The sequence below is a fragment of the Herpailurus yagouaroundi genome, unplaced genomic scaffold, assembly GCF_014898765.1.
Source record: "Herpailurus yagouaroundi ecotype Mexico unplaced genomic scaffold, PumYag 166, whole genome shotgun sequence".
NCBI lineage: Eukaryota > Metazoa > Chordata > Mammalia > Carnivora > Felidae > Herpailurus > Herpailurus yagouaroundi.
The window spans coordinates 4,731,114-4,743,723 of NW_024412407.1; the positions used below are offsets into that span (position 1 = coordinate 4,731,114).

Below are 12,610 nucleotides of genomic sequence, written 5' to 3' on the forward strand. Positions count from 1 at the left end.
CACCATGCTAAGCACAGGAAATACTAAGCTTAGCAACTCAGTGTGAGCAGACCATTCCATGTGGTCTTTATCTGCAAGGAAGCTAACAGAGTAGAAGGGAGATGAGTAACAGGTTGGCTGTTAAAAAGCAATATGGTAAGTGTTGTGAGAAGGCTCTGTGGGGCCATGGAAGCTCAGACTAAGGACGTTTAACCCGACTTCCTCAAGAAGGTGATGTCTGAGCCAAGTCCTGAAGAATATGTGGAAAGAGACCAAGTGAGTAAGGGAAAGGCTAAGTAAAGAGTAAGAAGGGCACCCCAGGCAGACACAAACAGAGGTTTGGAAACCAGAGCTCCAAACCAAGATGGCTTGGCTGGAATACAAGGCACATACAGGTAAAGGAGAGACAAATGGAGGGAGAGCCAGGGCGGGTCTTAAAAAGCTCTCTATGCCAAGCTTAAGACTTTGGAAAGAGTCCTGCAGAGGTGGAAAACGATGGGAAGATTTTAAGCAAATCATATTTGCATTCTATGCAGCCATGATTAGATGAATGGCTTGGTCGGAGTAAGTCACAACATTTATATCAGGTGAATTTATAATTTTCTCTGCCAATCCATTACCCAATTTCCTTTGGCTTTTGGTCAATGTCAAATGTTAAGTTAGATGAGGAGAAAGAGCTTTCAAATATATTACAGTGATTAATTTTAGGAGAAAAATCATTGTTTCTGTTACACATATTGATAACCTTGAGGCCATTCTTCCAAAAGGTGAAGAGATCATTAAAATGGATTAAGAGCAATAGTTCTCAAATTTATTTGACTATAAAAGACTTTAAAAAGTTTGATGTGGGGCGCCTGAGTGGCTCAGTCGGTTGGGTGTCCGACTTTGGCTCAGGTCATGATCTCACAGTTCGTGGGTTCGAGCCCCGCGTCCAGCTCTGTGCTGACAGCTCAGAGCCTGGAGCCTGCTTCAGATTCTGTGCCTCCCTCTCTCTCTGCCCCTCCTCTGCTCACACTCTGTCTGTCTGTCTCTCTCTCAGAAATAAAAAAACATTAAAAAAAAAAGTTTCATGTATTGGGGTGCCTGGGTGGCTCAGTCAGTTAAGTGTCTGACTTTGGCCCAGGTCGTGAGTTGGAGCTCTGCATTGGGCTATGTGCTGACAGCTCAGAGCCTGGAGCCTACTTCAGATTCTGTGTCTCTGTTTCTCTGCACCGCCCCCACCCCCACTTGTGCTCTCTCTCTCTCTCTCTCTCTCTCTCGCTCGCTCTCAAAAATGAATAAACATTTTTTTAAAAAGTGTGATGTATTGACAGAACACCAACCGAAACTTATGAAACACACTAAGTAGGTGCACAGGAAAATGGTCTCAGATTAATGGCTACAAAATATGAATCATATGATAAAATGAGAAATAAATTAGAAAAATTAAATCACTTTATTTGACAAAAACATATTGCAAATGTATTTTAAATAGTAGGACAGAATACTTAGCAGTAGTGTATTTCATAATCATAAAATCCAGTAAATTACACATGTCCTTGCAACAGTGGGCTCATGCATTAGTCCCATGAGTCCCATGCCATGTATCAAATGAGTTCTCTTATTAGACTACCTGGTTTTCCCATTTTTAAGTGGGAGATTATGTCTTAAGAATAACTGAGTTGTGGCATTTGGGTGGCTCAATCGTTTAAGCATCTGACCCTTGATCTCAGGTCTTTCAATTGTTTTTTTAAGTTTGTTTTGAGAGAGAGAGAGCAAGAGCAAGCATGAGCAGAGGAGGGACAGAGAGAGAGGGAGAGAATCCCAAGCAGGCTCCACACTGTCAGTGCAAAGCCCAGTACAGGCTCAAACTCACAAACTGCAAGATCATGGCCTAAGCCAAAGTCAGATGCTTAACTGACTGAACCACCCAGGTGCTCCTTGATCTCAGGTCTTTATCTCAGGGTCGTGAGTTCAAGCCCCACGTTGGGTGTACACATTACTTAAAAGTAAAATCTTAAAAAAGAAGAAGAAGAAGAAGAAGAAGAAGAAGAAGAAGAAGAAGAAGAACTGAGTTAAAATGTTACATACTATAAAAAAGAAATTTAAAGGATGCCTGGGTGGCTCAGTGGGTTAAGTGGCATACTCTTTGATTTCGGCTCAGGTCATGATCTCACACTCCTGGGATCCACTCCTTAGTTGGGCTCCATGCTGGGCATGGAGGCTGCTTGGGATTCTCTCTCTCTTCTGCTCTCCTACTTGCTCTTTCTCTCTCTTTCTCAAAATAAATAAACCAAAAAAAAAAAATTTTTAAGAGAAAAATATTCCCAGCATTGAAATCCCCCCATCCACCCTAGGAACATATAATTTGAGAAATGGTCATCCGGAAAATAATGCTTGGATTGTCCCTAATCTGATTTTGTGTTTCCTTCTTGATGGTCTTCACACTGATTTGAAACTGGAACTCTGAGTCGAACTGGAGGATCAAAACATTTTAATTATAGCCTAAAAGGCATCAGTGCCACTAAACCATGAATTGAGGAGTGGGTGGGAAGGAAAGGGGATAAAGACAGTAGTACATAATCTTCACGTACCACACTGCAGGTTCATAAACCCATAAACCCATGGCAAATTCATAACATTTTTCAGAGCCTTGCTTACCTTTCAGCTGTTCGCCCAGCTTTTGTTAACCAATACCTAAGAACGATTGGAACATCAGCTTGTTAAAAAAGGACACTAGGTGCACTTGTCTGAAATAGAATATTTTGTCAAGGTATTGTTCTTCCCTTTGTCCTCTTGTGATCAAATCTGTGCTTCTCTTTAATGAAATGTTTGAGCAGAAATCTCACATGCTCTCTCCTGGCTGTTCCTGTAGTGAAGTCAGCTGGTTGGGCATGTGCAATGATGTCATGATTGGCATTAACTTTACCCTGCGCGTTCAAGGTGACCAAAATTAGAGGTGAGAGAAGAACATCCTGAGATGGATGCACCTACTAATTAACAGGAATTGAAGAGCTTTTAGTTTCTTTCATTATCATTAAATGACATAATGCATGTAAGGTGATTATTCCAATACCTGGCACATACTAAATGCTCAGTAAATGTTAGCTGTTATTACAGCAGTTTGTTCTATCCCATGTCAGAATTTCTGTAATGAAAACAGAGTAATGAGAAAAAACAACCTTGCTATAAATTCAGGTGCAGTCAGCCAATGACTCAATCTGCATTGTAAATTTATTCAATAGAAACACTCAGCATTGCCCATAAAATCCCTGATATCTGAATGAAAGACTGTTACAGGCAGACTCCACATTGGTCACCTATTGGCCCTTCGTGATTTTGGGTGTGAAGGAGGATACCTAGACGTCCTGGGACACCAGAAAGGAGAGGGAGAGCTCATAGAAAGTTTTTATTTAAATTTGATGGCTTCCTGGGAAGAGATCTGTACCTATGCACAAGATCTGCCATTTTGTTAAACACTCTGCTGTTTTGAAACTGGGATTAAGAAGGAAGGGGCTCCCAGGTGCCTCAGTCGGTTAAGCTTCCGACTTTGGCTCAGGTCTCTATCTCATGGTTTGTGGGTTCGATCTCTGTGTCAGGCTCTGTGCTGACAGCTCAGAGCCTGGAGCCTGTTTCCGACTCTGTGTCTCCCTCTCTCTCTGCCCCTCCCCCACTCTCACTCCTCACTTGCTCTCTCTCTCTAAAACATGAAAAAACAACAACAACAAAAAGGAAAACTAACCTTGAAGAGAATACCAGAGGTTGGTTTTAGGTAAATTTGTTGTTTAGCTATCAAAGTGTCTTCTGTACTGCCAAGCTTGTTTCAGCTGAATGTATCTGGTTGGGAAATTAGCAATGAGGAAGATAAAAGAATAAGAATAGTTCCTAATGTAAAGATTCCATCTTGGCTTGGGGAGAGTTATAGTTATATGGTGAGAAGCTTTATTCTCTCTGATAGAGGGTTTTGTTTTGCCCTTTTTTTTTTTTTTTTTTTGACAGTAGAAAGATGTGGTTTAGAAGTTCTTTTATAAAGGGAGATGATGCACGCTTGGCAGTTGAGTGCAGTCTGTTTCTCCCGTTACTCTGTAATTGAGAGGCATGTTAATATCCTCATAAAAGACATTTTGCTGCCTCTTGTTTAAATGCTCAGCTGTTCTGAGGCCCGTTATTTCCCCCAGGCAGCCAGTGACTGACTAGAGTCAGCAGGTTTTTATGGCATTAACAGCAGTTTGCTCTTTTATTTTTAATGTGATTCTTAATCCCCCTCCACCCTTTTTGTAGGTTTCTGCAACTGAGAATAGCCTGGCAATCCGTCCCACCCCTGCTGAAGATGACTCCCGTAAGCATTTGTTCTCAGATCTGGAGGATGAGGTTCTTATTCTGTGTTCTGTATTTGGTCCGGGGATGTCTCCAATGCTGTCAGTGCTGAGAATGTGATATATTAAATCCAGTAATTTAGCTGATCAAATCTTTCATTTGGTTTCAAGGACTGGTGCTTGCCTACCCTTCACACATTCCATGGCTTAGGGAGAAGTTAAATTCGATATGATTAACTTGAGGCACTGAATACTTTTGGCGCTTCTCTCATTGAACTTATCCTACCTTTTGCATCAAATCTTTTCAGGGTTAAAGCTGCAGAAACTAATTTTGAAGTTTCATTTTAATAGGAGTTTGGCCAAGAAGGATTTTGTTCATTTACAAGGATAAAGAATTGATATTTGGGTAACCTTTTAAACATATCTTCCTCTGCTTATCTAAATGTGTACCATATTCCACCCTCTAGCTAGATTCTAGAGATTTTCCTGCTGGTGCTGAATTTTTATCACCTTTTCATCCTATTTTGGAGTCATTTTGAGCCTCACCTCTCCCAAGGACAAAAACATTTCTTTTTTTTTTTCCTTACTCTATCCACATTTGATTCTGATTTTCAGTGTATTTTTAAAAATATTTATGGATTTCTAGCTTCCCCCAGGATAATGACTTTACTAGACATTGATAACTCAGCAACTAAAGTAGAAATATGAGCTAAACAAATCTCTAGTAAATCCTACCTCAAAAAATTTCAGAGAGAAATCTGCTGCTTGAATCCAGGAACATTCCTTTTGCAAGCATTTTGGTTGGACTAGAAATTTTTCTCAGTTTTGACTAGGTTTGCAAAACATTTGAAAAATAAGCCTAAGTCTTTTAGTACTTTGTTGACTTAACTCTAGATTTTAAGGAATTCTCTAATGGTTCCTTAGTAGCATTTTTCTGTGCCTGTTCAGAGTTTTCCGCAGTTAATATATTAGCAGGAAATTAACTTATCCAGGTGACACATCAATGATTATGGAAAAAAAAAAAACCTCATAGAGCCTTTTTCCATAATCTTCATCCATGGATGTCTGCTATAGGATTGACTAAAAAGACTGTCAGATTACACACCACACACACACACACACACACACACACACACACACACGTGTGCACATGCACATGATATGAAATTTCCACCCTCACATTCCTTCATTTTTCCAACTCCAGAAGGAGTTATTGAGGGGTGCTGACTACCAGAAAAGCCATCAATGTCTACAAACAGCCTTTAAATATAACATCCCACGGTGGGGGGGTGGGGACGGGGGCTGGCAGAAAGTTCTTCAGATCTGGTGATTTGGATTTCTGCTGTGTGTGGCTAAGGGTGAGAAAGCCTCCCAGCTCAGAGTCTAAGAGCAAAGCTTTTAGCATTAGAAAAGCTGTGTATCTCCTGGCGTGGAAAGGACCTGTCCTGTAGTGAAGGTGACAAAACTTTGTTTTGGAGGGGAACCATTTCTGAGACTTGCCAAGAGGTGCTATAAAATTTCTTCCTTTTGAAACTCAAGCAGGTAACTTCCTGGTTAAGAGTGAGGTCCAGCAGCCTGTCCATCCCAAGCCACTAAATCCAGATGCCAGAGCCTCCAGCCTCTCTGAGAGTTCTCCTCCCAAAGCATTGAAGGTATGATGGCAATTTCTCTCTGAGCCTTTAGACATTGGTTTACTGGTAGAGCTCATTGCACTTTATACCATTTATGTTCATTATAACTTATTTTTGCTTTCCTGGGGGTAAAAACACCAAATAAGGGCTTACTTATGCCAATCACTTTCCCTGGAAATCTTGTTTTTTCTGCTCAAATGTTTGAGCCAGGAGGGGAGAGTTTCACTAATAGCTCTCATTTTGAAATATGGAAAATTCATGAAAGTTTTAAGGAAACCCAAAGTTAAAGAAAATTATGTTTTTTGAGGGAAAAAAATGCCCAAAGTCCATAAATCTGTGAAGGGGTAAAAGACCACAAACTGGGAAACTCAAGAAATCTGTTAAACTAAATCAGCTCGTTGGGTGGGAACGTGCATGTCAACTTAAAGTTAGTGGCTCCCTGGTCTAAAGAACTTGACCATAACATGATTAGTGGTTAATTTATTTAAAGAATGTGTACATCGCAGTGGGGGTTGGCCAGCCCATTTGCTATAAAAATGGGCATTCAAGTAACACTTATACTAGGGTGTATAATATTAGGTGTTAAGGAATGTACAGACTTTTTTATCCTAAGAAAACTTCACTAGGCTACTTAAACTGTGGCTGCCTTTTATTCACCAGGTTTTAAAAACAGTCTTCTCCCTTTCTGTGGACAAATATATACTCTCGTAAAAATAAACAAAGTTTAAGAAAAAAAAATACCCAACACCTATTTTAGGCTTTATTACCTGACTTGTTTTAATGGAATGCTTTGCTACTGTGGTGCTAATGTAGCCATTTGGATTAATAACCAAACATACCCACACTTCTTTAGTGTCTTTCTCCTCTGGTGCTCTCTTCAGTGGCCTGGTTTTGTTTAGAAAGTTTTAACATTTGAAAGAAACTCAGTAGGTAGAATTAGTGTTAAGATGGTATGTAACTGGGATCAGCGCTGTGGGTATCTCTCAACTGTGGGCATGACTGGTGCCTTGATGAAAGTTCTAGTGCACAAAAAAGGATGAAAAGAGGACATAGGTGAAGGTTTGCAACAAAAAGAAGGAAGCAGAGAATACGGGATTTAAAGGGTGAGTTAAAAAAAGGGAAAGGGGGGGTGAAGAATGTAAATGAAAATTTTATGGGAAGCTGAGATTTATGAGGAGAGTGAAGTTTGTTGAAAAGGAGCAAAAGGTGAAGAAAGTAATAAGAGAATGCAAGTAAAGGGAGGGAAAATGGAGTTACGGTGATAGAGCTGCACATGTATTCAATACGACTCCCTCTTCTGACCTGAAAGACCAGCTCACGCTGTTATCAGTACTTCCTTTGTCCGGTATCTGGAGTCCAACAAAGTAGCAAATGCCATGGGGTTAATTTCTTTTCCAACAGCAACCCTGCCCAGATTTGAGTCCTTGGGTTGCGGTTCTGGATCAAGAACAGCCAACAAATCTGACTTAGCAATGGACTTAGGGACTAGGGAAATTCTGTGGCTTATCTAAGAACTAAAATCTGTTCTTGAGTGTATTTGAACTCTCAACCCAGTCTTGTTTCCCTCCCTCAACTGCTAGGTCAGACCTCCTGGTACTGGGTTGGACTTTTGAGGTCCCTTCTTGACGTAGGCTCCAGGATCTGAGCTGCTGAGTGATGAGTGACAGAGTGCACCTCACTTGGGTCCCTCCCAGCATAACCAGGGACAAGAGGAGGTGGAGATGAAGCCCCCTGTGCACCTGCCCCAGACCCATGGCTGCTTCCTCTGGTCACTCAGCAGTAGAATGCAGACAGGCATGCTTTCAGCAGACATACACCTCAGGTTTTGAGTGTTGTGTAAAGACTGGAGTAAATGGACCCGGTTCCCTGTGTTTGCCTGTGGTCCAGAGCTCAAAGGATTATGGTGTGGGATACAGATGGGACTCAATCACATCTCCACTCTTATTTAAGGATAGTTTATTTTCTCTTCCTCAGATTTATCCATTACATTCTGAAGGCAAGTACAGACACACACACACACACACACACACACACACACACACACACACATTTTAGTGTCTATAGGTAAGACCTACTGATGTAATTGGTGTCGTGGTAGTAGACTATGCAACAGAAGTTGTTTCTGCACTTGGGGAAATTACATACAGCTAAGAATAAACTTGCTCACTCAGAATAGATTTTTAGGTCCCACACATCCTGGAAAAACTGTTCCTTAGTGCTTGTCTATCTATTATTGAAAATAGGGCATCTAAGGTAGAGATTCATTTCAAACTTTAGCTTGATAAAGTAAACAAAAAAAAATGATACTAGTTTTACAAGTATGAGTTTTATTTGTGTATTTTGGACACTGGCCGGATAGCTCAGTTGGTGGGACTTGGTGCCGATGAAATTCAAGTTGCAGGTTCATTCTCAAAAGAGGTGTTCTGGGAGCAGAGCTCAGTGGACCCTGGGGGAAGGATCAGGACTTTTCTACTCAAGAGACCCAGAGGTCTCTTGGGGTTTATGTCCTTCCCCTGAAAGAAGTTGTCCCTTAAATGTTTCCAGAAAGGAGGATAGGAAAAGGCAAGGAGATGTGACCAGCCATGGGAACACCCACTTGCCCTCATTAGGACAGACCCTCGCTGCTGATGGATGTGGAGAGAAAAGATGGCAGACTGCATGAGAGGACACACACTTTGCACCCCCTCTGTGCCCTGTCAGCTGTCCCTTCTTCTCTGGACAGGGTAGGAGGTTTTATGCTATTTTGCAAAGCTATCAGAATTATGCTAGAAGGTCATCTAGAATCTTTTATTTATTTATTTATTTATTTATTTATTTATTTATTTATGTGTCTATTTATTTATTTCCTGTCTATGTTATTACTGCTTTATCAGAACACTAACCTTTCCTCTATATGTAGAGCAATCTAAGATGTGCGTATCTCCAGAATGCTGTCAAAAAGAGTTTCACAGAAAGCCAGGGAAAGGGCCAAGGCTGCACAGAGCTGGCCCAACCATTTACTGTATGCGAAGAATTTCAGTTTAATTACCTAGATATTTTGCACAGATTGGAAAGGAGGGAATGAAAGGCATTTTGTGGTGTTCTGAGGAATGGCAGCCTGACATCAATACAGAATTTTCTTCTGACTTCACCACGTCCAAAGGTTAGTTAGCTTTACTGCTTGTTGCCAGCTACCCCCTCTCTCTCTATATATTATGTGTGTTACATATATATCATCTCCCAACTAGAGCTTTCATTGGACTGAAACATAGACATAAGGCAAGAGGGTGAAAGAATGCAGATGTAGCAATTTATTGGAAAAGTAGCTTTAAGTAGGTGCTGACCACCTACTTAAAGACCTGTCATATGGGAAAGACGTGACAGTGTTTATGAACATCAATTATGTATGTATTACCTCATTCATTCCTGAATATCCCGAAGATGTTATCTACATATTTTAATTTGAAACAAAGGGAGGAAGTAGTTTGAACAAGTAGTTTGTTCCAAATGCTCAAGTGAGATTATTTTCATTTGGGTTAGCATCTGCTCGCATCCCCAAGGAGTTTCCTTTCGTTATGGAAAATTAACATTCCAGGATAATTTAGAAAGTGCTCTCTTGGTTTGTGAGTCGGGAGTTCCAAGTTTTAATTTGAAGTCTGCTACAGACCATGTGAGCCTTGATAAGGCACCTGACATTCTGGTGCTGCAGTTTCTACATGTGAAAAAGAGGGAGGAGAGATGAAAAATATCTTACTGACTGAAAAATATATGAAAGATTAAAAACCGTCTAACGTTCTGATGCTGGCAGCATTTTAAAACGTGGCTGCGCCAGGTCCAAGCATGCCATGGAGGCATGGGCAGGATGTATGCCAGGCCTACCATAATGGTGGAGATTTTTGGGCACTGACTGTGCTTCCTGTTGTCTGAATAGACATGGGGGCAATTCCAGAAAAGTGGCTGAGAGCCCAGGACAGAGGAAGTAAAGGGAAGGCACAGACACAGCCACTCTGATTTGGCACATTACCAAGTTGGGATCCTCTTGACTTTATGAAACTCTGGGGCCCTCGGGCAGCTGCCGCATAAACATTAAATACTATTGCAAAGGGTCTGTGTAAAAAGCTGGATGGGAATAATGAGACTCTGATAGGTCTGGCTAGTTAGGAGCTTGTGGTTAGTCAGATGTTTGGGCTAGCAGTCTATTAATTTGATGTTGAGGAGAAGGAGGATGGCCTTTCAGTTGTGTGGGCGAAGGCCCCCATTCAGGAGAGAGCCATTGTGGGTCAGGTGTGGGAGGTGGTAAGACACTAAAGAATTGTTAATGAGACACTCCTCGTGTGGGTGAAAGCTCAGAAGAGCTCTTTCTCCTGAGCTGGGACATGTTCCAGCCTCAGGTAGATACGAGTGAGGCTGATTTAGCCACAATTAGTAGAAATACTTGAAAAAGAAAGCAAACATGGTCTTATTCTTGGATCGGAGCCTGCACCTGAGTTTCAGCTCAGCTGTGGTAAAGCGCTCCAGGGCACTCCAAATGCTGTGTATTCATTGAAGGTTCCTGTTTGTCTCTTCCAGCTTCTGCTTCCTGCTCCGGTACCTAATTTCTGCTCCTGCCTTCCACTTTCCTCCTAACGTGAGCTCAGCTTTCAGCTTTCTCTCAGGTTTTCCTTTCTGTTCACTGGGCCGCGCACCCTCCTACAGTGTGTTCTCTGTATGTTTGTAATGGAGGAGTGCTCTGTAGGTCTTCGTTCCCCATTAGCAGAATAAATAATGCCCGTCTCCCCTCGTACCGTGTGAAATTCCCGTCCTCTGCTTTGTCTTTACTGACCAGAATGAATACTGTTCTAAGTCAAGTGTTAAAAATACAGAAGTCCCCTGCAGCTGAAAAAGATTTTTAATCTGATAAATAAATACATTTGACCGATTACTTTTACATTATGTGAACAGTGATCTGTACAGGATCTCCCCAATGCCATCAACTGTACTATGATACCCAAATTTTATTTTGCATTTTAACGTATTTCCTGCTTGCTAGACAAGGACCTAGTTCTTTTCGAAGAAAACCCAATTAAAACTATGCAATGACATCTCCACTTAGTCCTGTCTTGTTAGAAGTGGTCATATAAGAATTCTGAACTCTGGGGCGTGGCTCAGTTGGTTAAGCATCCGACTTCGGCTCAGCTCATGATCTCGCAGGTTCATGAGTTCGAGCCCCACATCGGGCTCTGTGCTGACAGCTCAGAGCCTGGAGTCTGCTTCAGATTCTGTGCCTCCCTCTCTCTATGCCCCTCCCCCATGATGCTCTGTCTCCCTCTCTCTCTCTAAACATATATAAACATAAAAAAAAAAAAAATTCGAGCTCCAAAAAATGCCCTAATTACTTCCAACAGCATTCAATTACAATAACGTTTGATCATATTTAAGTACCTCCCCTACACTTGGTAAACTAGGTTGAACCTGTCTTTAATTATTACAGTTTTTCTTTTTAGGACTCTAACCTTAGGAATGGAAGAGGACTGTTGATAAGCCATTTCCACTCAGTTCTCTTCCTTCATTCTTAAATCCCTTGGTGCTGTTTGGGAGTTTACCACTAAACTCTAATAAACTCCCTTTTATAGAGCTTTCCCTTTATGGCCATTTTTTGGTCCATTTTCTACTTTTGTTTCCTATCCAAATCTACTTGGAAAACCATTCCTATTTTTTGCTTTACTTCCTGGTGAATCATATAGCAAGTGAACCAGCAGTCTGATTTTTTTTTTATGGGACTATTTTCGGGTTTTTGTAATGAAAATTCTGTCTTGCCCATGACCTGGTTTGTTTTTAGGCTTATCTTAACTATTCAGGTCCTGGACCTCGGGACTAATTTATGTTATTTACCACCACCCGGGTCCTGGCAGCAAAGCCTTCCCCAGGTGTCTACTGAGAGCTTCCTGGCCACCTGAGCTGCTTCTGCATTTGCTGGATAAGGTGTTTCTCTTGGGGTAAGAGTTATTTACGTATACCTAGAGACTTCTTACCCCCCACCCCTGGTGGCCATGTTACCATTGCTTATGTAAAAACTTGCAGTTTGGTAATTCTGGCTTTCATCAATGCTGGAATACCAACTATTTGGTGTTATTTAGGATTGGTAGTACCAGCTAGAACACCTGTGCTCACCCCACTTTTATTCCACACTTTATAGACAGTTCATGAATTCCTAGTCTATTATGACCTTTCACTCCCCATTACAGTAGTTTTATTCTCCACTGAGTTGTTTTGTTTTTGTTTTTAAGTAGGCTCCATGCCCAGCGTGGAGCTCTAACTCATAACCCTGAGATCAAGAGTGGCAAGTTCTCCATACTGAGCCAGCCAGGGGCCCTTCTCCATTGGTTTCTGAGAAGATTCTAGCTTTGTTGGGCTGTGCTGTCTTCTGGATGTCCTAATAAAATAGTTTGTCTCTTTAAAATTATTACATTTATCTGTCAGCTTTGACTTACTTCAAAATATTATGCCTAGTGGGTAAAATAATATGCCAAATTAAGAGTATAAGCAGAGGGGACTAAAAGATACTTTATCAAATTGTCTTTTCCTCATCCCCAAAGTTAAATGCTCTTCCTCTCCTTTAAATTTATCCCCTTCAGAATCTTACAAAAGTCTGTCCTGCTTTTACTAGGCACTTGAATCAAATAAACTTCTGTGTGTGATGACATTTTCTCCTAATTTCCTGTCTGTGGAAACATTTTTTATGTGCTT

At 41.2% G+C, this 12,610-nt stretch overlaps 1 protein-coding gene across 11 annotated transcripts in view; it reads left to right on the forward strand.

The window, feature by feature from the left end:
• LIMA1 (LIM domain and actin binding 1) overlaps positions 1–12,610 on the forward strand; it is an 81,068-nt gene that overhangs the window by 63,940 nt on the left and 4,518 nt on the right. For 5 of the 11 annotated variants that reach the window (XM_040488165.1, XM_040488172.1, XM_040488173.1 and 2 more), the window contains 3 exons: positions 4,240–4,297; positions 5,814–5,926; positions 8,515–8,628. In XM_040488165.1, the coding sequence (XP_040344099.1) occupies positions 4,240–4,297; positions 5,814–5,926; positions 8,515–8,628 (285 nt within the window). The remainder of the gene's footprint in view (positions 1–4,239; positions 4,298–5,813; positions 5,927–8,514; positions 8,629–12,610) is intronic. The other 6 variants (XM_040488162.1, XM_040488164.1, XM_040488168.1 and 3 more) reach the window with 3 other exon arrangements.